The sequence below is a fragment of the Pan troglodytes genome, chromosome 6, assembly GCF_028858775.2.
Source record: "Pan troglodytes isolate AG18354 chromosome 6, NHGRI_mPanTro3-v2.0_pri, whole genome shotgun sequence".
Classification (NCBI taxonomy): Eukaryota; Metazoa; Chordata; class Mammalia; order Primates; family Hominidae; genus Pan; species Pan troglodytes.
In genome coordinates this window covers 7,037,114-7,060,077 of record NC_072404.2, presented here as the reverse complement: position 1 = coordinate 7,060,077, position 22,964 = coordinate 7,037,114, and the positions used below count along the sequence as shown (strand labels likewise).

General features: G+C 58.4%; 1 protein-coding gene across 8 annotated transcripts in view; it reads left to right on the top strand.

The window, feature by feature from the left end:
- C6H7orf50 (chromosome 6 C7orf50 homolog) overlaps positions 1-22,964 on the top strand; it is a 151,707-nt gene that overhangs the window by 20,440 nt on the left and 108,303 nt on the right. The window contains exon 3 of one of the 8 annotated variants that reach the window (XM_063815143.1): positions 5,284-5,807. The exons of the other annotated variants lie outside the window; for them this stretch is intronic. Coding sequence (XP_063671213.1) covers positions 5,284-5,337 — 54 coding nt within the window. The 3' untranslated portion in view covers positions 5,338-5,807. Of the gene's footprint in view, positions 1-5,283; positions 5,808-22,964 lie in introns of those variants that run through there. 8 annotated transcript variants of the gene reach the window in all.

Genomic DNA, 22,964 nt, shown 5'->3' with positions numbered 1-22,964 from the left:
GCGTTGGTGATGGAAGCCGGTCCTAGAGCTGTAGTGATGTCATCATCCTGCGTGGGCGTTGGTGATGGAAGCCGGTCCGTAGAGCTGTAGTGATGTCATCCTGCGTGGGCGTCGGTCCGTAGAACTGCAGTGATGTCATCATCCTGCGTGGGCGTCGGTGATGGAAGCCGGTCCGTAGAACTGCAGTGATGTCATCCTGCGTGGGCGTCGGTGATGGAAGCCGGTCCGTAGAGCTCTAGTGATGTCATCATCCTGCGTGGGCGTCGGTGATGGAAGCCGGTCCGTAGAACTGCAGTGATGTCATCATCCTGCGTGGGCGTCGGTGATGGAAGCCGGTCCGTAGAACTGCAGTGATGTCATCATCCTGCGTGGGCGTCGGTGATGGAAGCCGGTCCGTAGAACTGCAGTGATGTCATCCTGCGTGGGCGTCGGTGATGGAAGCCGGTCCGTAGAGCTCTAGTGATGTCATCATCCTGCGTGGGCGTCGGTGATGGAAGCCGGTCCGTAGAACTGCAGTGATGTCATCATCCTGCGTGGGCGTCGGTGATGGAAGCCGGTCCGTAGAACTGCAGTGATGTCATCCTGCGTGGGCGTCGGTGATGGAAGCCGGTCCGTAGAGCTCTAGTGATGTCATCATCCTGCGTGGGCGTCGGTGATGGAAGCCGGTCCGTAGAACTGCAGTGATGTCATCCTGCGTGGGCGTCGGTGATGGAAGCCGGTCCGTAGAACTGTAGTGATGTCATCATCCTGCGTGGGCGTCGGTGATGGAAGCCGGTCCGTAGAACTGCAGTGATGTCATCATCCTGCGTGGGCGTCGGTGATGGAAGCCGGTCCGTAGAACTGCAGTGATGTCATCCTGCGTGGGCGTCGGTGATGGAAGCCGGTCCGTAGAACTGCAGTGATGTCATCCTGCGTGGGCGTCGGTGATGGAAGCCGGTCCGTAGAACTGCAGTGATGTCATCATCCTGCGTGGGCGTCGGTGATGGAAGCCGGTCCGTAGAGCTGTAGTGATGTCATCATCCTGCGTGGGCGTCGGTGATGGAAGCCGGTCCGTAGAACTGTACTGATGTCATCATCCTGCGTGGGCGTCAGTGATGGAAGCCAGTCCGTAGAGCTGTAGTGATGTCATCATACTGCGTGGGCGTCGGTGATGGAAGCCGGTCCGTTGAACTGTAGTGATGTCATCATCCTGCGTGGGCGTCGGTGATGGAAGCCGGTCCGTAGAACTGTAGTGATGTCATTATCCTGCGTGGGCGTTGGTGATGGAAGCCGGTCCTAGAGCTGTAGTGATGTCATCATCCTGCGTGGGCGTCGGTGATGGAAGCCGGTCCGTAGAACTGCAGTGATGTCATCTTGCGTGGGCGTCGGTGATGGAAGCCGGTCCGTAGAACTGCAGTGATGTCATCATCCTGCGTGGGCGTCAGTGATGGAAGCCGGTCCGTAGAACTGCAGTGATGTCATCATCCTGCGTGGGCGTCGGTGATGGAAGCCGGTCCGTAGAACTGCAGTGATGTCATCCTGCGTGGGCGTCGGTGATGGAAGCCGGTCTGTAGAACTGTAGTGATGTCATCATCCTGCGTGGGTGTCGGTGATGGAAGCCGGTCCGTAGAATTGTAGTGATGTCATCATCCTGCGTGGGCGTCGGTGATGGAAGCCGGTCCTAGAACTGCAGTGATGTCATCATCCTGCATGGGCGTTGGTGATGGAAGCTGGTCCCTGGAGCTGTAGTGATGTCATCCTGCGTGGGCGTTGGTGATGGAAGCCGGTCCGTAGAGCTGTAGTGATGTCATCCTGCGTGGGCGTTGGTGATGGAAGCCGGTCCCTGGAGCTGTAGTGATGTCATCCTGCGTGGGCGTTGGTGATGGAAGCCGGTCCTAGAGCTGTAGTGATGTCATCCTGCGTGGGCGTTGGTGATGGAAGCCGGTCCGTAGAGCTGTAGTGATGTCATCCTGCGTGGGCGTTGGTGATGGAAGCCGGTCTGTGGAGCTGTAGTGATGTCATCCTGCGTGGGCGTTGGTGATGGAAGCCGGTCCGTAGAGCTTTAGTGTTGTCATCATACTGCGTGGGCATTGGTGATGGAAGCCGTCCCTAGAGCTGCAGTGATGTCATCCTGCATGGGCGTCGGTGATGGAAGCCGGTCCGTAGAGCTGTAGTGTTGTCATCATACTGCGTGGGCATTGGTGATGGAAGCCGTCCCTAGAGCTGTAGTGATGTCATCCTGCGTGGGCGTTGGTGATGGAAGCCGGTCCTAGAGCTGTAGTGATGTCATCATCCTGCGTGGGCGTTGGTGATGGAAGCGGTCCCTAGAGCTGTAGTGATGTCATCCTGCGTGGGCGTTGGTGATGGAAGCCGGTCCGTAGCGCTGTAGTGATGTCATCCTGCATGGGCGTTGGTGATGGAAGCCTGTCCGTAGAGCTGTAGTGAAGTCATCCTGCGTGGGCGTTGGTGATGGAAGCCTGTCCGTAGAGCTGTAGTGATGTCATCCTGCATGGGCGTTGGTGATGAGGAGGGTGGATGGCGTCTGACCTGGGAGGTGATGAGGAGCGCCTCCTGATTTCCTGTTCTCTGTGTTAAATAGCAAACATCCCCTGGCGCCCAGTGAGGGCGAGCCTGGGGGCTGGGTCTGTGGTGGGGCGTTTCCCGAAGGGTGGGCAGTGGCAGGGCCGGGGCCGTTTCTCATCTCAGTGAATGCCCAAGAAGTGTTTGGAGAAATTTAACACGCAGACATGATGAAAATCAAACAGTTTCTTCCCTCTCCCCAAGAAACACTCCTAAAAAACAGCAAAGATTTATTATAAAATGAGACATATCTTTTTGGATCTTATTTATCTCAAAAGATGAGAATTTTTAAGCAAGTAGAGACTTTGAATTGTTTCCGCCAAAGCATGAGCTTTCACTTTTGTGGACTGCAGCCTGGTAACAGACATGCCCACGGTATCCACGAAGGCGAAACAGGACCCCCACAGGCATCTCAAACAGGAAGGGGTTTAACACAGGGAGTTTGGTGCTTATGGGTTTGCTGGGAAGGCTGCAGAGTGACCATGGCTCCCACCCACGTCCAACCCTGCAACCCTGTGAGAGCAGCTGCTTCGTGCGGGGCAGGGGCAGCTCTCCTGCGAGCCCCTCCACCTCCCCTCCTGCCCTGTGGGGCCTCGGACACCTGCCCAACCCCCCGGGCAGAATGGCTCCCGGGCCACCCTCGTTTCTGAGCCCCGGCTCACCCCGTGATTTGGGCCTGGCGATTCCTTGCTCTTGTCAGCCCTGGTTTGCTGGTGTTCCTGATCACCATCTCTTTCCTTCACCCATGGGAGAGCTGGCCTCAGTCCTTCCGTAAAGGCCAGCTGGGGAAGGGGCTAGCCCTTGGGCCCCGCGCCCATCACGGCCTGTGGAGCAGGAGCAGCGTTAGGCCATGAGCGGCCGAGCGGGGGCAGCCGTGTCCAACCAAAGCTGATTTACCCACAGAGGCTGCCGGGGGCTGAAGTTTCATTCTCCGAGACTAAACATCGAGTCCACCCAAGGCAGAAACAGCACTTCTCCAGGCTCACCACAATTCACGCTGGTGACAGGGGCGCATTTACCTCTTTAACCTGCAGCTTAGGACCTGCGTCTGAGGTCACTCCCCAGCTGCGGGCGGCCTCTGCCCTGACAGATTGTGGCATTTAGGCAGCAGGTCTTTCTGCCTCCAGTTCTGCGTCTCCTACCACGTGGAAGAGGCCCAGTGGTTGCACTTTGAGTAAGGAACAGCCCGGCCCTTGTCTGGGCCAGTGGCCTCACGGTCTGGCCTGCACCCCTTGGGAGGTTGGCAGGACTCTGGGTTTATTGTGGGAAATGATCAGGGCCGTGTCCTTGCTACAGTGGGAAAGCTTGCCATGGGCACCGCTGCACTGCGGGTTAATTAGGAGAAGAATAGGGCATCAGTGAGCAACAAGAGGACATTTAACTTGAAATATAAAATTAGTATCTACGTCGACGGGAAGTTGAGCCCCTGAGAGGTTTGTACTGCTTCCTGAGCTTGGGCCTCTCCATTCGCTCCCTGGAGACAAGTTTGAGAAGAGCCCCGGAGCAGAGCGTGGCCTCCCGCCATCCAGGCTGAGTCCTGGAGCCTCTTTGCCCTTCCCGCCGTCCAGGCCGGGTCCTGGAGCCCCTTTGCCCCTCGAAGCCTGCCATGGCTCAGAGTTTCTGCACCGCTCCTTGCCTGGCAGTCAGAGCTGGCACCCGCGGGTAGGAATTACAGGCAGAGACGGTGGCTTGGGATGAGGCGCGCTGTCGGAAAATCAGTGCTGTCTAAGAGGAGGTAATGAGTCTGTCCTGGGAAATGCTCGGGCTGGGACGAGGTGGGTGTTGTAAGGGCCGCCCGGGAAGGAGTCCTGTGGAGCGTGAGATGTGAAGTAGATGAGCTCCGAGTCCCTGCCCAGCGCTGCCATCTGATTCCAGCTGTTCTGCATCCTGTGGGGCGTGGTGACCCATCAGCACCTCGTGATGCTTACGGAATCTTCTCAGTGTGGACGGTCGAAGCGAGTCCGTGCCCCTGCCATGTGGGTCGCACACCTGCTCCCAACAGGAAGAGCACCAACCTGCAGAGAACAGGAGCAGCTGCTGCTGCCCGGGCGGCGCCTTCCGGGAGCGGGTACTCCTGGCTTTCAGGGCATTGGTTGCTGGGGGACAGCGTGAAAACACAGTACTCAGCAAGCCAGTGCCATCGGGGCGCTCACTCGCACTTTCTCTTAAAGCAAGTTTATGTTTAAAATAACGGTAGATTCATAGTAAATTAAAAAAAAAAAAGCATGAGGGGCCTGTGTGGCCTGGCTTCCCCAGGACATCGACGTGGATGCCTCGCACAGAGCTCGTCCAGAGTCCACGGTTGTACGTGCGGGTGTGTGTGCACCCTGCAGTTTTTCCACGTGCATAGCTTTCTGTACCCACCACTGCGGCGGCCAGGATACAGGAGGATCCTGCGCTGCACGGCTCCTGGCGCTGCTGCTTTATAGACCCTTATTCATCCACGGTGCAAAGAACATCTGGATCTCTGGGCTTTGGCTTTTGTGAATAAAGCTCTGTAAATATGCCTGAGCATACGTTTCCATCGCTCTGGGGTAAGTACCCAGGACGTGGCTGCCGGGTTGCGCGGTGCATGCATGTTTAGATGTTTACGAAGCCGCTGCGCTTCTCCAGAGTGGCCGTGCTGTTTTGTGTTCGCACCGCAAGCACAGCTGAGGCCGGACCCCGCACCCTCACTGGCACATGGTGTGATCGCTTTTTCTTTTTCTTTTTTTTTTTTTTTAGCCATTTGGATCACAGCGCTCCCGTTTCGAAGAGGACAGCCGATTAATGTCCTAGGAATTAGGAGAAGCAGAATTAAAGCTCGTTTGCTTTTCCAAGGCTCGTGATATGTGCTATTGGCCCAATCGTTGCTGGAAGCTGCCAGGTTCCGTGGGACTTTCCTGGCTTCATGTGGGGCCATCCACGGTGTTCCTGTCCGAGGAGGCTCGTTCACCCTGTCTGTGTGGGGCACTCCTGTGGTCTCTTTCTCCAGGAGCCTTTTGGGGGTAGCCGTCCCAGCCACCTTGCCAGGCGTCTCTCAGAGTGAGCAGGTGGAGGCCGGGCCGCAGGGCAGGTGAGCTGTTAGCTGGCACTGGGCTCCCGGCCGGCCTCTCTCATCTCTAAGCTGGGCTTTCTTAGCCTGCTGGTCAGATCCAAAGAACTGCTGAGAAACTGGAGGCTCGCCGGCCTTCCTCACTGCCATGGAGATCTGACCATCCTCATTCTGGGCCAAAGAAAACAGGATCCACTTCCCCATATTCCAGAAAGCCCACTGTTTCCATGTCAGTGGAATTTCCATCTAATGCTGTCATTGCTGCTGTGATCAGCCCAGATGTTTGCCAGCGCTGCTTCTTTGTGGTCAACAGAAAAGAACTCAGCAAAATGTAATTTTAAAAAAGTAATGTGTATTATTTTTCCTGAGTTATACATGATTAATGTAAAAGAAATCAGAAAATACAGAGAAATTTATGGAAGAAACCAGAAAGACTGATTCTGCCACCGTGAAATGACGCTGTGGTTAACGTCTGTAGCAGCCGCGTGTGCTGAGGATTTCTGCAGTGGGCATGTTTGCTTTTCCATCCACAGCGAGTCCTCACTCAGTGTCACCCACCCCGAGGCCCTTGGAAACTGCAACTTTTTTTTTTTTGAGAGGGTCTCCGTCTGTCACCCAGGCTGAAGTGCAATGGCGTGATCCTGGCTCACTGTAGCCTCAACCTCCCTGGCTCAAGTGATCCTCCCACCTCAGCCTCCCAAGTAGCTGGGACCACAGGTTTATGTATCACCATGCCCAGCTAAATTTTATATTTTTTGTAGGGACAGAGTCTCCCTACGTTGCCTAGGCTGGTCTTGAAATCGCAGGCTCAAGCGATCCTCTCGCCTTGGCCTCCCAGAGTGCTGGGATTTCAGGGATGAGCCACCGCACCTGGCCAGAAACCGTGACTTTAAGCAAAACGACAAGCAGCAGGCCCTTGAATAAAGACTGTTTTGTTCAACACCTTTGTGTTATGCCATGGATGAGAATAGTAGTTGCTTTCATTTTATGTCTTTCCCTTAAAGTTGCACTTTGAGAAAACCTGTGCCATCAAGATGGTTATATGAGGCCTGGGCCGCAGCAGAACACCTGCTACCCTGTGTCCTCCCTGGGTGTTGTGATCCAGTATGACAGGAAGTAGTGATAGCTGGTGATTGCTTTATTTTATTTATTTATTTTAAATAGCAAAACATTTTAATCAGTTAATTCTAAAAATAACAGACACATGTTATATCTGGTGCCACCTCCTCAAAAGTTTACTGCGGATTAGACAGGCAGACTGCAAAGCACCAAGCCAGACATTAAATGTTTTTTGTTGTTTTTTTTTTTTTGCTTTTTTCTTTTGAGACGGAGTCTCGCTCTGTCGCCCAGGCTGGAGTGCACTGGTGCGACCCCGCCTCACTGCAACCGCCACCTCCCAGGTTTAAGCAGTTCTCTGCCTCGGCCTCTGGAGTAGCTGGGACTACAGGCGTGTGCCACCACACACGGCGTGATTGCTCTAATTTCAGCTTCTTAGATTACGGTTGATCGTCATTTTCCATGTACATATTGGTCATTTGGTTTTTTTTTTGTGAACTGCCTGTGTGTGGTTTTTTTTTTTTTTAACCACTTCTATTGTAATTTATCTTTTCTGTACTGATTTGCAAACACACTTCTTAAACTAACAGCCTTTATCTTTCCTTCATGTTTCAAATATTTTTCCAGTTGGGCTGTTTGTGTTTATGGCTTTTGCCCTACACAGACAGCGGCCTCCCACGCCCCACAGCGCTGTGGCCGCACAGGCCCCGCGAGGCCCGTGTCCCGGTCTGCTCCCTCGGGATGCGGCCCCATGGTGGATCTCCCCAAACCCCCGACACCCGCTCCCGCTCTGCCCCACGGGAGCCATGGGAAGACGTGGCGGGAGGCGCGGGAAGAGCGCTCAGGCTGCCCAGGCGGCCGTGCCTTCGCACTGAGGGGCCCTTCCCAGCCTCCATTAGATTTGGAGACCTTGGCCCGGGAGGTGCCGGCGCGGGGAGAGGGGTGAAGGGTCTTTGGTGGCTGGCTTTTCCTCTCGGAGCCGCACCATGAAGATGGAAGCCCTGCTCGGCATCCTTGTCGTCGGAGGACGTGCCTCCCTGATTTTCACAGCGGATTGTTTAGCTTCGCTTTTGTGGTGGTGTGTGCGCTTTCCTTCCTGGCATCTCGAGGTATTCTGGCGGGAAGCTAGGAGCGGCTGCGTGGGGATTTTGCTACCACATGCGCTGGTGCCGCCAGAGCTCTTCCACAGACTGAGCCCTGCCTCGGCCGGCGCGAGCTCCTCCGTCTCCTGTGGGCACCCGCTCGCCTCTGCGCTGGGGGCAGATTTGCGTAGCCTCCGTGTCTGGGCGTGGAGGGCCCGGGAGAAGGTGCCGGCATTGGTGTCCTCCCCACGCTGCCCTCCGGCTCATTACTGTAGCCCTGGCTGCAGCCCACGGCCCGGCGAGGCGGCGCTCGCACTGGCATTTGTGGAGAGAGCGGAGGTAGTTAGAGTCTGCCCCTGAGGAGGTGAGGATGGAGGTGGTTGCCTGGTAGACAGAGAGATGTCTTTGCTGGCATCTGGACCGAAAGTCACCCGTGGCGCCGAGACGCAGAGGCACGTGGGAATCGGGAAGCTGTGCTGCCCCAGGGCCTGGCGGGCGGGAAGGGCTCCGCCGCCCACGGAGGGGTGAGTGGGGAGGGCCTGGCGGGGGAGGGGAAGGGCCCTGCTGGCCATGGAGGGGTGAGTGGGGAGGGCCCGGCGGGCGGGAAGGGCTCCGCCGCCCACGGAGGGGTGAGTGGGCAGGGCCTGGCGGGGGAGGGGAAGGGCCCTGCTGGCCATGGAGGGGTGAGTGGGGAGGGCCTGGCGGGCGGGAAGGGCTCCGTCGCCCACGGAGAGGTGAGTGGGGAGGGCACGTCCACCTGTTCCGTGTTCGCACCTGCAGACTAAACTCACCGCACCCCAGGGTGTGGAGTGACTGCGTGCTGAGCTGCAAGTGAAATGGAGTGTTACACTGTAGCCTTTACAAAAATGAGCAGTGAACGTGTTTTTTATATGCTTTTAGGAACCACGCAGGAATGGGGGGCCTCAGGGGCCACGCGTGTCGGCTGGATTCCCAAGGTGATCTTCAGGCTGGTGGTTTTCAGCCTGTTGGGATTAGGACCACTTGAAGAGTCTTAATTCTTTTATTGGATTAAGGTATTTTAAATTGTTTAAAACAAATACATGCTTGTCATGAAAGTTTAGGCAATGCAGATATATGGAACTTCTGTCAATATGGTGGATTGGTCAACATGGGAAATCGTCCCTTCTGCCTCACACACATAAAAATACTGGAAGAGGCTGGGCGTGGTGGCTCCGAGCACTTTGGGAGGCTGTGGCGGGTGGATCACCTGAGCTCAAGAATTTGAGACCAGTCTGGCCAACATGGTGAAACCCTGTCTCTACAAAAAATAGAAAAATGAGCTGGGTGTGATTGTGGGGCGCCTGTGATCCCAGCTACTTGGGAGGCTGAGGCAGGAGAATCGCTTGAACCTGGGAAGCAGAATTGCAGTGAGCCGAGTTTGCACCACTGCACTCCAGCCTGGGCGACAGAGCGAGACTCCGTCTCAAAAAAAAAAAAAAAAAAAAAAGCCTGGGAGAAATATCACAGCCGAATTTTCTAGCATAGTTAATTCAAAAGCAGGTGGTAAAGAAGAGACCCAGCAGCCGCTCCAGTGAGGGGGGTGCACACTGGATGGCCCCCATCGGCATCAAAGCGGGTGCACACGGTAGGGGCGTGTGTGTCAGCAGTGACACAGCAACCCGGGTGATCTCAGACACTCAGGCAGCAGAGAGTGGAACTCAACTGCTCTCCTAGCCGAGAGCCATTTGTCCTTAAAATGGGAGGTACAAAATCCTTTTAGCTGGCTGAGACACATGGCAGGGAAGCTGGGGTGGATAGAAAGCCATCCGCACAGAATCAGAACCCCAGGCAGATTTGCACTGCCCCCGCCTCATGGGAACCCCCAGTTGACAAGTCAGCACACCCGTGCGTTTGGGCCGTGAGATTCGTGGAGTCCGCAGCAGATAGGTGCAAAGCTGCCCACAGGGCCTGCCAAGGAGAGCAGCCCCCCTCTGCTTCCCCCGGATCGCGGGACACAGCCCCCCTCTGCTTCCCCCCGGGGCGCGGGACACAGCCCCCCCCGCTTCCCCCCGGGGCGTGGGACACAGCCCCCCTCTGCTTCCCCCCAGGGCGCGGGACACAGCCCCCCTCTGCTTCCCCCCGGGGCGCGGGACACAGCCCCCCTCTGCTTCCTCCCGGGGTGCAGGACTCCAGTGTGGGACACAGCCCTCCTCTGCTTCCTCCAGGGGTGCGGGACACAGCCCCCCTCTGCTTCCTCCCGGGGTGCGGGACACAGCCTCCCTCTGCTTCCTCCAGGGGTGCAGGACTCCAGTGTGGGACACAGCCCTCCTCCGCTTCCTCCAGGGGTGTGGGACACAGCCCTCTGCTTCCTCCCGGTGCGCGGGACACAGCCCTCCTCTGCTTCCTCCCGGGGTGCAGGACACAGCCCTCCTCTGCTTCCCCCCGGGGTGCGGGACACAGCCCCCCTCTGCTTCCCCCCGGGGCGCGGGACACAGCCCTCCTCTGCTTCCTCCCGGGGTGCGGGACACAGCCCTCCTCTGCTTCCTCCCGGGGTGCGGGACACAGCCTCCCTCTGCTTCCTCCAGGGGTGCAGGACTCCAGTGTGGGACACAGCCCTCCTCTGCTTCCTCCCGGGGTGCGGGACACAGCCCTCCTCTGCTTCCTCCCGGGGTGCGGGACACAGCCTCCCTCTGCTTCCTCCAGGGGTGCAGGACTCCAGTGTGGGACACAGCCCTCCTCTGCTTCCTCCAGGGGTGTGGGACACAGCCCTCTGCTTCCTCCCGGGGTGCGGGACACAGCCCTCCTCTGCTTCCTCCCGGGGTGTGGGACACAGCACTCCTCTGCTTCCTCCAGGGGTGCGGGACACAGCCCTCTGCTTCCTCCCAGGGTGCGGGACACAGCCCTCTGCTTCCTCCCGGGGTGCGGGACACAGCCCTCCTCTGCTTCCTCCAGGGGTGCGGGACACAGCCCTCTGCTTCCTCCCAGGGTGCGGGACACAGCCCTCTGCTTCCTCCCAGGGTGCGGGACACAGCCCTCTGCTTCCTCCCGGGGTGCGGGACACAGCCCTCCTCTGCTTCCTCCAGGGGTGCGGGACACAGCCCTCCTCGGATGCTTCCTCCCGGGGTGCAGGACTCCAGTGTGGGACACAGCCCTCCTCTGCTTCCTCCAGGGGTGCGGGACACAGCCCCCCTCTGCTTCCTCCCGGGGTGCGGGACTCCAGTGTGGGACACAGCCCTCCTCTGCTTCCTCCAGGGGTGCGGGAAACAGCCCTCCTCTGCTTCCTCCCGGGGTGCGGGACACAGCCCTCCTCTGCTTCCTCCAGGGGTGCGGGACACAGCCCTCCTCTGCTTCCTCCCGGGGCGCGGGACACAGCCCTCCTCTGCTTCCTCCAGGGGTGCGGGACACAGCCCTCCTCTGCTTCCTCACGGGGTGCAGGACTCCAGTGTGGGACACAGCCCTCCTCTGCTTCCTCCAGGGGTGCGGGACACAGCCCTCCTCTGCTTCCTCCCGGGGTGCGGGACACAGCCCCCCTGTGCTTCCTCCCGGGGTGGGGGACTCCAGTGTGGGACACAGCCCTCCTCTGCTTCCTCCAGGGGTGCGGGACACAGCCCTCCTCTGCTTCCTCCCGGGGTGCGGGACACAGCCCCCCTCTGCTTCCTCCCGGGGTGCGGGACTCCAGTGTGGGACACAGCCCTCCTCTGCTTCCTCCCGGGGTGCGGGACACAGCCCTCCTCTGCTTCCTCCCGGGGCGCGGGACGCAGCCCTCCTCTGCTTCCTCCTGGGGTGTGGGACACAGCCCCCCTCTGCTTCCTCCTGGGGTGCGGGACTCCAGTGTGGGACACAGCCCTCCTCTGCTTCCTCCCGGGGTGCGGGACACAGCCCTCTGCTTCCTCCCGGGGTGCTGGACACAGCCCTCCTCTGCTTCCTCCCGGGGTGCGGGACTCCAGTGTGGGACACAGCCCTCCTCTGCTTCCTCCAGGGGTGCGGGACACAGCCCTCCTCTGCTTCCTCCCGGGGTGTGGGACACAGCCCCCCTCTGCTTCCTCCCGGGGTGCGGGACTCCAGTGTGGGACACAGCCCTCCTCTGCTTCCTCCAGGGGTGCGGGACACAGCCCTCTGCTTCCTCCCGGGGTGCTGGACACAGCCCTCCTCTGCTTCCTCCCGGGGTGCGGGACTCCAGTGTGGGACACAGCCCTCCTCTGCTTCCTCCAGGGGTGCGGGACACAGCCCTCCTCTGCTTCCTCCTGGGGTGCGGGACACAGCCCTCCTCTGCTTCCTCCCGGGGTGCGGGACACAGCCCCCCTCTGCTTCCTCCCGGGGTGCAGGACTCCAGTGTGGGACACAGCCCTCCTCTGCTTCCTCCAGGGGTGTGGGACACAGCCCTCCTCTGCTTCCTCCAGGGGTGCGGGACACAGCCCTCTGCTTCCTCCCGGGGTGCGGGACACAGCCCTCTCTGCTTCCTCCCGGGGTGCGGGACACAGCCCCCCTCTGCTTCCTCCCGGGGTGCGGGACTCCAGTGTGGGACACAGCCCTCCTCTGCTTCCTCCAGGGGTGCGGGACACAGCCCTCTGCTTCCTCCCGGGGTGCGGGACACAGCCCTCTCTGCTTCCTCCCGGGGTGCGGGACACAGCCCCCCTCTGCTTCCTCCCGGGGTGCGGGACTCCAGTGTGGGACACAGCCCTCCTCTGCTTCCTCCAGGGTGCAGGACACAGCCCTCTGCTTCCTCCCGGGGTGCTGGACACAGCCCTCCTCTGCTTCCTCCCGGGGTGCGGGACTCCAGTGTGGGACACAGCCCTCCTCTGCTTCCTCCAGGGGTGCGGGACACAGCCCTCCTCTGCTTCCTCCCGGGGTGTGGGACACAGCCCCCCTCTGCTTCCTCCCGGGGTGCGGGACTCCAGTGTGGGACACAGCCCTCCTCTGCTTCCTCCAGGGTGCGGGACACAGCCCTCTGCTTCCTCCCGGGGTGCTGGACACAGCCCTCCTCTGCTTCCTCCCGGGGTGCGGGACTCCAGTGTGGGACACAGCCCTCCTCTGCTTCCTCCAGGGGTGCGGGACACAGCCCTCCTCTGCTTCCTCCTGGGGTGCGGGACACAGCCCTCCTCTGCTTCCTCCCGGGGTGCGGGACACAGCCCCCCTCTGCTTCCTCCCGGGGTGCAGGACTCCAGTGTGGGACACAGCCCTCCTCTGCTTCCTCCAGGGGTGTGGGACACAGCCCTCCTCTGCTTCCTCCAGGGGTGCGGGACACAGCCCTCTGCTTCCTCCCGGGGTGCGGGACACAGCCCTCTCTGCTTCCTCCCGGGGTGCGGGACACAGCCCCCCTCTGCTTCCTCCCGGGGTGCGGGACTCCAGTGTGGGACACAGCCCTCCTCTGCTTCCTCCAGGGGCGCGGGACACAGCCCTCCCCTGCTTCCTCCCGGAGTGCGGGACTCCAGTGTGGGACACAGCCCTCCTCTGCTTCCTCTAGGGGTGCGGGACAGAGCCCTCTGCTTCCTCCCGGGGTGCGGGACACAGCCCTCCTCTGCTTCCTCCCGGGGTGGGGGTCTCCAGTGTGGGACACAACCCTTCTCTGCTTCCTCCCGGGGTGCGGGACACAGCCCTCCCCTGCTTCCTCCCGGAGTGCGGGACTCCAGTGTGGGACACAGCCCTCCTCTGCTTCCTCCAGGGGTGCGGGACACAGCCCTCTGCTTCCTCCCGGGGTGCGGGACACAGCCCTCTCTGCTTCCTCCCGGGGTGCGGGACACAGCCCCCCTCTGCTTCCTCCCGGGGTGCGGGACTCCAGTGTGGGACACAGCCCTCCTCTGCTTCCTCCAGGGGCGCGGGACACAGCCCTCCCCTGCTTCCTCCCGGAGTGCGGGACTCCAGTGTGGGACGCAGCCCTCCTCTGCTTCCTCTAGGGGTGCGGGACAGAGCCCTCTGCTTCCTCCCGGGGTGCGGGACACAGCCCTCCTCTGCTTCCTCCCGGGGTGGGGGTCTCCAGTGTGGGACACAACCCTTCTCTGCTTCCTCCCGGGGTGCGGGACACAGCCCTCCCCTGCTTCCTCCCGGAGTGCGGGACTCCAGTGTGGGACACAGCCCTCCTCTGCTTCCTCCAGGGGTGCGGGACACAGCCCTCCTCTGCTTCCTCCCGGGGCGTGGGGCTCCAGTGCAGGAAGGTCTTCCCTGCAGGCCACTGGTGGGATTCAGGGAAGAATTTGCAGACTGTACATCACGGTGGTACAGTTGTGGGGAGAGAACCCCTAGTGTTCATAAGATTGTCAAAAAGAGTTCAGAGCCCTGTCCAGTAGTTCTGTTTTGTTGACTGAGCTTTTGGCATGTGCTTTGCAGCTTGTGGGCAGCATGGTGTTGGAAGTCACAGCGAATTCTGTGATTGGGAGACAGAACCTTCATCTCATGGTCTTATTCTCTGTAGAGTGGGAAGAAGCTACCAGCTTCCCTGGGTTAAGAAGCAGGAGGAAGAGTCATGTCTGTTGGTGGTTCCGCAGTCACTGGCTTCTGTGTAGTGGGTTCTTGGTAAATGGCAGTTTTCTCTCTTTTTTGCAGATGGGACCGTATTTGTTGACCCGTGCATAGCTGGGTGTCTGTGAGCGCATCATGGGCTCTCTCCCATTCCTAGGCGGGCTGTGGAGTGCCCACTGAGCTTGGGGATAGTGGGTTGCAGACAGGGCTAAGCGGCAGTTTTTCCGGGTGGGTGTTGGCCTTGCTCACAGTGCACATGGACACATGGCTTCCTCTGTGGCTCTTTCCTTTCCCCGCTTCTCTTCATGGTCCTGCAGTACAGAGCATTTGAGCTTCCTTCCTTCCTGGAGTCGAGTCTGCGTTCCTTCCAGGCAGAGCTGACGCTGCGCGGGCAGGCAAGGAGGCTGGTGCTGGCAGGGCTGCGCTTCCCCGTGGCCTGGTGCAGTCCCAGCAGGACCTGCTGTTGGGGGCTCCTGGCCGTGGTCACGGTGGGCAGGGAGCCACATCCCTCTGTTCGGCCTGGCTGTGCACCACAGTTTGGCTTCCTCTGTGTGTGTTCACCTGGCCCAGCTGCCCTTCGCCACTGCAGAAACAGCACGGAGGGAAGGGGGTGGCAGATTCAGACTTGAGGTCAGTTGGTCTTTTGGGAGCTGGGAGCACAGCCAGGGATTCCCTCCGGCAGCACCGGCATCTTCTCTGGTTTCTTTTCTGGCCGCACCCCACACCCAGTAAGCCCTGTCTTGTCTACCTTTGAAATACACCCTGAGTGGGGCCCTTCTGCCTGCCCCAGGCCCGTCACCCTCACCAGGCTGCACCTGTTCTCCCGCCTGCCTTCCTGTTTGCTCATGTGGGCCGGGCTCCTCCTGACATGTCAATCCGTCTGTGCTGCCAGCAGACTCTGTGGAAGCTCTCAGCCCCTCCAGCCTGAGTCTGGCCCCTGCCTGCCCCTCTCCACATTGATCCCCTCCTGCATCCTCTCCCTGCCACGCTGTCCTGGCCTCTCTTGGCTCTGTCCTCTCCCCGACACGGCACCCAGAACACAGGGGCCCTCAGAAGCGCTGGACGGACGTGTCTCTGGGGTTTCGCTCTGGCTGGGTCTGGATGGCCGTCTGATGCCCAGACACACACACCCTTGAGTCTGTGCAGGGACCAGGTGGCTGTCTCTGTTGGGCAAGTTGGTGGTGGCATCCGCATGTGGAGAGTCCGCATGGCTGGCAGAGCCCGACAGCTGAGTGCTCGCCCAGGCAGTGTGCGGGACTCGAGGATGGGAGCGGTGAGCAGCGGGTAGAAGCTACTTCTGCAGCATCTGCATGGTGCATGCCTTGGAAACGCTCTGCATTTCCCGTTCGTTTCCTAAATAAACAGCATGGAAATCATACAAGGAAAAGTTGAGCAAGGAAAGCAACTCCCTCTGCCCCTTCACCTCTCTCCTCTCCCCTCCGTGTGCTCCTCTCTGTTCCTGTGATATGGACGCGTCTTTCTGACACGGCCGAACTCTCAGCGTAGATTTGATTTATACATGGTCTTTTAATATCATTCTTAATTTAATTTTAAAAACAAAGCCTTTTCCTCCTCTTTTTAAAAGTAAAACACACCCATTATGAAAAATACAGAAAACATGAAAACATTTAGAAAGAGAAATGTTAGCCAAGCGTGGCGTGCGCCTGTAATCTCAGCTACTCAGGAGGCTGAGGCAGGAGAATCGCCTGAACCCAGGAGGTGGAGGTTGCAGTGAGCCGAGATCACACCGCTGCCTTCCAGCCTGGGCGACAGAGTGAGACTTCGTCTTAAAATATGAATAAAATAAAGAGAAATATTTGGTACATTTTCACATGCTTGTAATTTTTTTTTCTAAGTATTTTTAAAAGCATGGCTGGCCTCCTGGTTTTGCACATAGTGTCACCACAGTAATCTGTGGAGTGAGTAACGATCAGCATCTCGCAGTTCATTGATTCCTTTGCTGCTTTTGAGACTGAACCACAGGCCACCCCATGAGGCAGCCCCTGTTGTTCTCAAGCACCTGCTCTTAGAGGCTGGGGCGTCACCCTCGGGCTCCAGAAGCCTGTTCCACAGCCGGCCGGCGGCAGAACCAGGCCAGCACCCTGGGTCTCCTGACTGAAGCTGTTTCTGGGGCTGTTGTCTTCTTGGCGTTCGAAGGGCATGTCAGTTGGTCACCATATTGAAATTGCTGGTCACGGTATACGTTTGGTATTTTAAGCTGAAGTGAGATTTTATTCCAGAGGTGCCCAGAGCCTGTGGCTTGTCCATGCTCCTGCCCTGGCCCTTTTACCCAGGATTGTAACACCTCTTCCTTCATGACAACTATTTTTCTTTTATAAAATTGCGATACATAGTAAGAAAATAGAGAGTGCAGAAGAGTAGGCTTCCTGTCTGTCCCTCTCTTCTACTGCGATTATCTCCACTTCCTGACTGTTCAAAGGAAGCCTCTGAACTTATTGTTCTCAGTTAAGTGAACTAACATCACATTTATTCAAGGAAGCTTATTTCATTATAACATTCACTCATGTTTATAAAGAATATTAGTCACTGGCTAAGCGGATAGTGTGCTCCAGAAAGTTCTTCAGTTTTGGGTCTAAAGTACCAGAATGGACAGATGAGGCTGCATATTTGTACGGTCTTTTCAAAATTATTTTTGTAGTGGTATGAGCAGATTTCCCAGGACGGAGCATTCACAGCTGGGAAAACAGTTGTTGCTTTGAAGATGGTTTTCCCAGGCACCCAGCTCACGTCTCCTGCTGTCAGGCGCATAAACAGTGTCTAGTTTAAACTTGCTGCGCTCCTGGTAATTCTGAGTGGCACGGGGTGGCCTTTCCACATAAGCTGCATGGGCCCCTCGGGAACACAGTTGCGCTGACCTGGAGGAAAGCTCTGCTGTGATTTGCCCAGAGCTGCAGTACTGACATGCGGGCGTCAGGGTGTGCAGCACCTTGGAGCCACCGGCCTCTCAGGTGTCTGAGCTTTCGTTTGCTGCTCATAGATGACGTGAATACATTAGAGATGGGTCTCGCTGTTTCCCAGGCTGGAGTGCAGTCACTATTCACAGGCATGATCATAGCTCACCGCAGCCTCGAACTCCTGGGCCCAGCAACCCTCCCGCCTCAGCCTCCCGGGCCACTGCATGCATGGCGGATGATGCTTTTAAAGGCTGGTAAATAAATCCAGTGTTGAGGCCCTTGCCTCGGTGCTGACAGTGGGGGTTGGCCTTCTCCAGGGCCTTTGTGGCCTGACAGAGCCCTGCCCACAGTTCAGGACTCAGCATAGCTGCCACCTCAACCCAGGTACTTTGGTCCCGCCTGGCAGTGTGAGATGGTAACCAGATGGGGCGAAACCTGTGGGTGCCACGGCAGAGCCTGGTGGGTGCCAGCACGGGGCTGGTGCTTAGGTGGCACCGAGATCCCAAAGCACAGAGCTTGGAGTTTGGTGGGAACTTACTCCCTGGGCAGGGGCCAGCGCTGCTGTGGGCCGTTCAGGCCAGGGTTCCTTCCATCCTTCCAGTTCTCCCCTGCCCCACCGGGTGCTCTCCACGCTGCCTGGTCCTTGGGAGCCCACCCCCAAGCTAGTTCCGGGTTGGGCACCCTCTGCACACCTGTGTCTCACCGTGAAGTGGGGACAACCGCAGACCCGTCTCGGGCTGGGGAGATGCCGTGAGAGTACACGGGAGACGGAGCACAGCCCTCTCCTGTGCAGGGTGGGGACGTCGCTGTTGGTTTTGTTTAAACTCGATCATAATGAAAGCGTGGTCTGAATTTCTGAAGTTGGGTTTACATTTGATCATAATGAAAGCGTGGTCTGAATTTCTGAAGTCAGGCTTTGTAGCAGGAAGTCTGGCTTTGTCAACAGTTTCATCAGCCAATGTCTCCTGATACAGTTGAACTTGGGGAATGGAAATACAAATAAGGGCTAATTCGTGTGGTGACAGGCTCCTCAGCTGCAGATATACCGCCAAGAGGACTGCGTGTTTTGTGGGGTGTAAGGTCATTCTAACGACTGTTGTGTGCATAGCGCCTGATAGCTGGGGTTTTCCTTAAAGAAGCCGAATGACTGTGCCTCCCTGCGCGAGGGTTTTTCTCCAGTAGCCACTTCCACTTCGACGCTTTCACCCGACAATCTCAGCCCAGGGGATGAAGCTTTCGTCCTTGCCCAGCATGCACACTTGTCTTTTACCACAGGGTCGGGCGTGGGAGGAGGTTTAGTTTGGATAGCCACGTAAACGCCTTCCCTGTGGCCTGCGATGTTCCACACCGTTTATGTGTGAACTGGCCGCACCCGCGCCTCCCGGACGGGGCTGCCAGGGAGGAGGGCCCGGGAGACCCCGTCCAGACCCCGGCCCGCACGCTGCAGAGGTCTGCTCTCAGACATGTGGTGGGCTCCGTGTCACGGGTAAGGGGTCGGGGTCTAGACGGCAACAGAGTGTCTCTCTCTTCTCGCTCCCTGGTGTGCCCACCTTCCTGTACAGTGTTTCTGTTCAAGCTGCTGCAGGGGGATGGGGTATTTTTCCTCCAGACTCTATTTTCCTGCAAGGAAGAGCTGCTGTCCTTTTTCTTACTGAAGCCCCTGATTCTGTGTCTGATGTTGCTGACGCCGTGCTTGCTTTCTTGCCCGTGTGCAACTTCCCAATCCCAGCACACGTGCTCACTTCCCAAGGGTGAGGCGGGCACCGTGCCTGCAGGCGGCCCACCCTCACGGAAAGGGGCGCAGGATCACAGTTCAGTGGGTCACCTGTTCTCCAGGTCGCCCGCTGGGTTCTCTTCCGAGTGCACCTTCCTTTCTCTCTTAAAGCTTTTTAATAAACGTCCGCCCCTGCTCTGAAAAAAAAAAAAAAGTTTTAAAAACAGGTGAATGGAAGGTGGGCATGGTTTGAAACACTCCTTTGGTTTTACCAAAGAAGCGAGACCGTCCCCTGTGGAAGTGACAGTGACCTGGTGTTGAACGCCAGTGTGGCCGGAGCTGTGAGCTTCACAGTCGTGGATGAGCGGAAGAACTTGAGTGTGGCTGCAGACGCCGACTTTTCCCTTCTTCTCCCCCTCCTCTTCTTCTTGTAAGATACACAAATCAAGAGCTGCCCGCAGCTTTAGTGGGACTGCACGGTGGAGAAGGGAACTGCCACTGCCGCTGGGCCCAGCTCCTCGCTTCTCTCTAGAGCCGTCTGCTGGGCGCGCAGCTCTGAATAATGCGGTTGGCTTTGCTCGTGGGTGGACTTTGGACGGAGTTTGTGTTTTGCCTTTTTTTGTGTGTTTTTCTTTTCTGGCTGGCTGCACTTGGCACTGGGCTGTTGCCTGTAGCTCTGGATGGTTAACGTGGGTGGTGCACGTGCCCCAAAGCCAGGTCTGTGGTCAGCGGACATGCTGCCCAGCCCCTGTGGGGAGAGTGCTCTGCTGTGATGACTTCTATGGGCAAGACCTTCTGCATTTCACACGCTGCCAAGGCACTGCAGCTTGTTCCTGGCTCGGCCGGCCTGGCCGCTGCCTCTTGAACCAGAGAGCAGGGTGACGGTGGCCCAGCGAGCCGAGACTCAGGAGCGAGCCTCGTTTTCTGGAGGCCGAGCAGGGCTTCGTGCTGTGTCCGCGACGCGCACCTCCTTGCTTGTGATTGCCTGGGGCAGCTGACATCTCCCTGGGCCTGCTGCCGGCCCCTCATTGCAGAGAGCTGCGGGCTGCGTGGATACCGAGGCTGGGAGTTCAGGCTGCCGTGGCCGTGCTGAGTGGGCCCTCTCAGGAGGCACGCCGTGGGCAGGGCCCGGTGCTGGGACACGGGACGGTCCACCCTGCAAGGAACCTGGGCGGCTGCGCGAAGGCCGATCCCGGCGGGAATCAGACAGGAGGCTGAAGGTGCAGAGCTCTAGAAGTTGTTCAGGAATAGCTGGGGAAGGGGCGGGAGCAGGAAGGAAGGGGCTCTGTGTAAGGAGCCGCTCACTGTGTCGTGTTCAGAGGCTCAGTTGGCAGATGCTCACATTCTACAGAGCCAGCCCCTGGTCCGACGCCGCACGCGCCTGCTCTCAGAGTAGCTGGGCCCCTTTGGGGACTCCCAGCAGCTGACTTCTGGCGGTAGGTTTCAGGTGGAGTCCACCCCAGTACCTGGGCTCAGCAGCACACCAGCTTCCAGGGCGTTTGTTCTGTGCTCCTTTGGCTTTTTAACCCTTGTTCCCAGGCTCCATCCTCCACCCACCAGACAATGGCAGAAATCAGACCAACCGCAGCAGCGGACGTTTCCCAGCAACGCAGCCTGGGCGTGTGCGAGAGCAGAGTCTGCAGGAGTGTGCGCACATACACGCCTGCCCTCGTGGCGCACGTGTCACCTCAGGGGCCACCATGACACTGGGAGCCTGTGGCAGGGCCGCCTGGGCCTGTGTTCCCTGAAACGGGCTGTGTCCTTCTGAGTGGACCGTGAGCCTCCCTGACGGGCTGTGCCTGCGGTGGAAGGGCCTTTGCAGACCCCGCCTAGGCCAGGAGCAGGGGTGCACGGGGCTCTGTGCCTGCGTCTGTGGGCCTCTCCCATCTCTGCCCCTCAGCCGTTCCCAGGAGACTTGCTGATGGATGTAGACGCAGCTGTCCTTTCGGGGTGTCGTCTCTGCCTGTGGGCGAGATGGGTAAAGTGCTCAGAAAGGGTTTTTTTTTTTTTTTTTTTAACCACAAGAAGCCCCTGTGGAGGCCGGGAGGCAGGGAGGCAGAGGGGACAGTGAGGGGCTCTGGCTGGGGACATTTCACAGACGGCCCCTCCCCCAGCCCCCACTTTGTTTCCGCTAGAGCTGGGTCAGCTGACTCACCACCTGCCAGAGAGCCAGGAAGGCAGGGGCTGGTCATGTCTGGAGCAAAGGCCTCCAGCCATGGCTTCTTGAGGGCGCACGGCCCAGGCTCCCCAGCTGACGCCGCTTGGCGAGGTGGAGGCTTTTCCTCCCCAGGCTCAGACAGAAGCTCCTGCCGTGGAGATGGGCCGCACGCCTCAGAGCTCAGACCTGTCCCGGGTCTGTGCAGCCTGCGTGTGGCCTGCACCCACAGGTGTGGCTTTGCCTGCCTCTGGTGTCCACTCTCTCCCAGAGAATTGCTCACCAGCCGGACCTGAAGAGCGAGAGCGGCCTGAACACGGCACCCAGCCTCTGTCGGTTCCTGTGGGCTGGCAGCAGCTTCAGGAGGCCTGAGGAGAGGCCTAGTGCCAGCAAACGAGACATGGGGCTCCACTGAGGGCTCATACGGGGCAGGGTGCAGTGGTGGCCGGCTGGACAGGAGAACGCACCTGCTTGAAAAAGGCAAGTGGCGTGTATAGCATTTCCACTCAGCACCCTCCACCTGGCAACCTTCATGTAACCCAGAACACAGGCTCTCCCTCCCATTTGGCTTGCAGTGCACAGAATGGGGATGGGGGCTCAGATGTTCCTCTTAAATGAGAAGTGGATTATCCAGTTGTCCATACCCAGGTTCCATAGCTCAGATTGGAACTCCGAACCCACCCTCAGGTGCGTCTGCCGCACGGCGTTACTCAGGGTTTGCCGTGGTTGAGTCCCCGCCGTCAGGTGCGTCTGCCACACCGTGGCCTGAATGACGTACCCTTGTCCTCTGGAGTTCTGAGCAAACCGCCCAGTGAGACGTGTCTGCGAACAGCACACAGCAAACGAGACAACAGCTTGTGTCCTCACCTGGCCACATCTGTGCACAGGTCAGACGGCAACGCCCAGGCAGCCTGACCCAGCCCTGGCAACCAAGCTCTGCAGGAGGCGGAGCTGGCATCTCCACTTTCTGAGGGAGTCCAGAGAGACTCAGTCAGTTCAGCTCTAATTTTGACTAACGCTCTTTTCCTCCATTTTTAATTTAAAACTACATCCAAAGACACTCCAGGTAATGAGTTTCCCACCGTGGAGAAGAAAAGTAAAGCTCGACTTACCAGGCAGTGAGCGAGAAGAGAAAGCTTTAATTAGAAGCTTTACAATAAATGCTGGAGGATGGCGTCTAGGATTCCAGATGGCGGAAACCCTTCCGCTCTTAGGAAATGTTTTGTGGCTGCTAACGAAGTGTGTGTGGAGTGTTGGGCTGGCGTCCCCGTGGCCCACCAGCACGGGGCAGCTGTTAGCCAGCACTGTCCGATGGTGGCCTGTGCTTCAGAGGGACAGAATTGGTCTGCAGAGACCAGCAAGGCTCTGGAAGGGAAGGCTGGCTGCAGGAACGCGACAGCGAGGCTCTGGAAGGGGAGGCCGCTGCGGGAACGCGACAGCGAGGCTCTGCCCATGTGATCACCCAGCGAGGGGCTGTCCCGTCTCCACTGTGTGGTGACCTTTCCCCGAGCACTAATGAGCCATCCGTGGGGGACAGGTAGGCTCTGCAGTCCCCTGCACCTCACTGCCCCCTGAGATTCGCCCTCCATTTGTGACTCTTACCTGCCCCCGTCTCCCTCTGAAAGGTGCAGAGTGATGCTTTTCCAACTACTTTACCAGCCAGCACTTTATTAGAAACGAGACTCTTCCCATTCATGCATTCTTTCATTTTATTTAAATTATATTAGGTCTGTTTGTTGTTGGAGTAGACTTGCGGACTCCTGCTTTTCATGGTCTATCACGATTGTCTCTTCTTACTCATCTTACTGCTCACGTTGTCCCAGCTTTGGCGAGGACACCGTGTCCTTTGGGTGTCACCCGACGTGCTCTTGGAGCCTTTCTTGTCTCAACCAGAACCACCTGTCCCAGGCTCATCTTGTCTCTCCCTGCCCCGGCCCAAATCAGCCATTTCTCCCGGAGTCCTGGGCCCTTCTGGAGGGTGGCAGTGTTCGGGGCCAGGCCCTGTGCAGGTGGGCTGCAGAGATAGAACTTG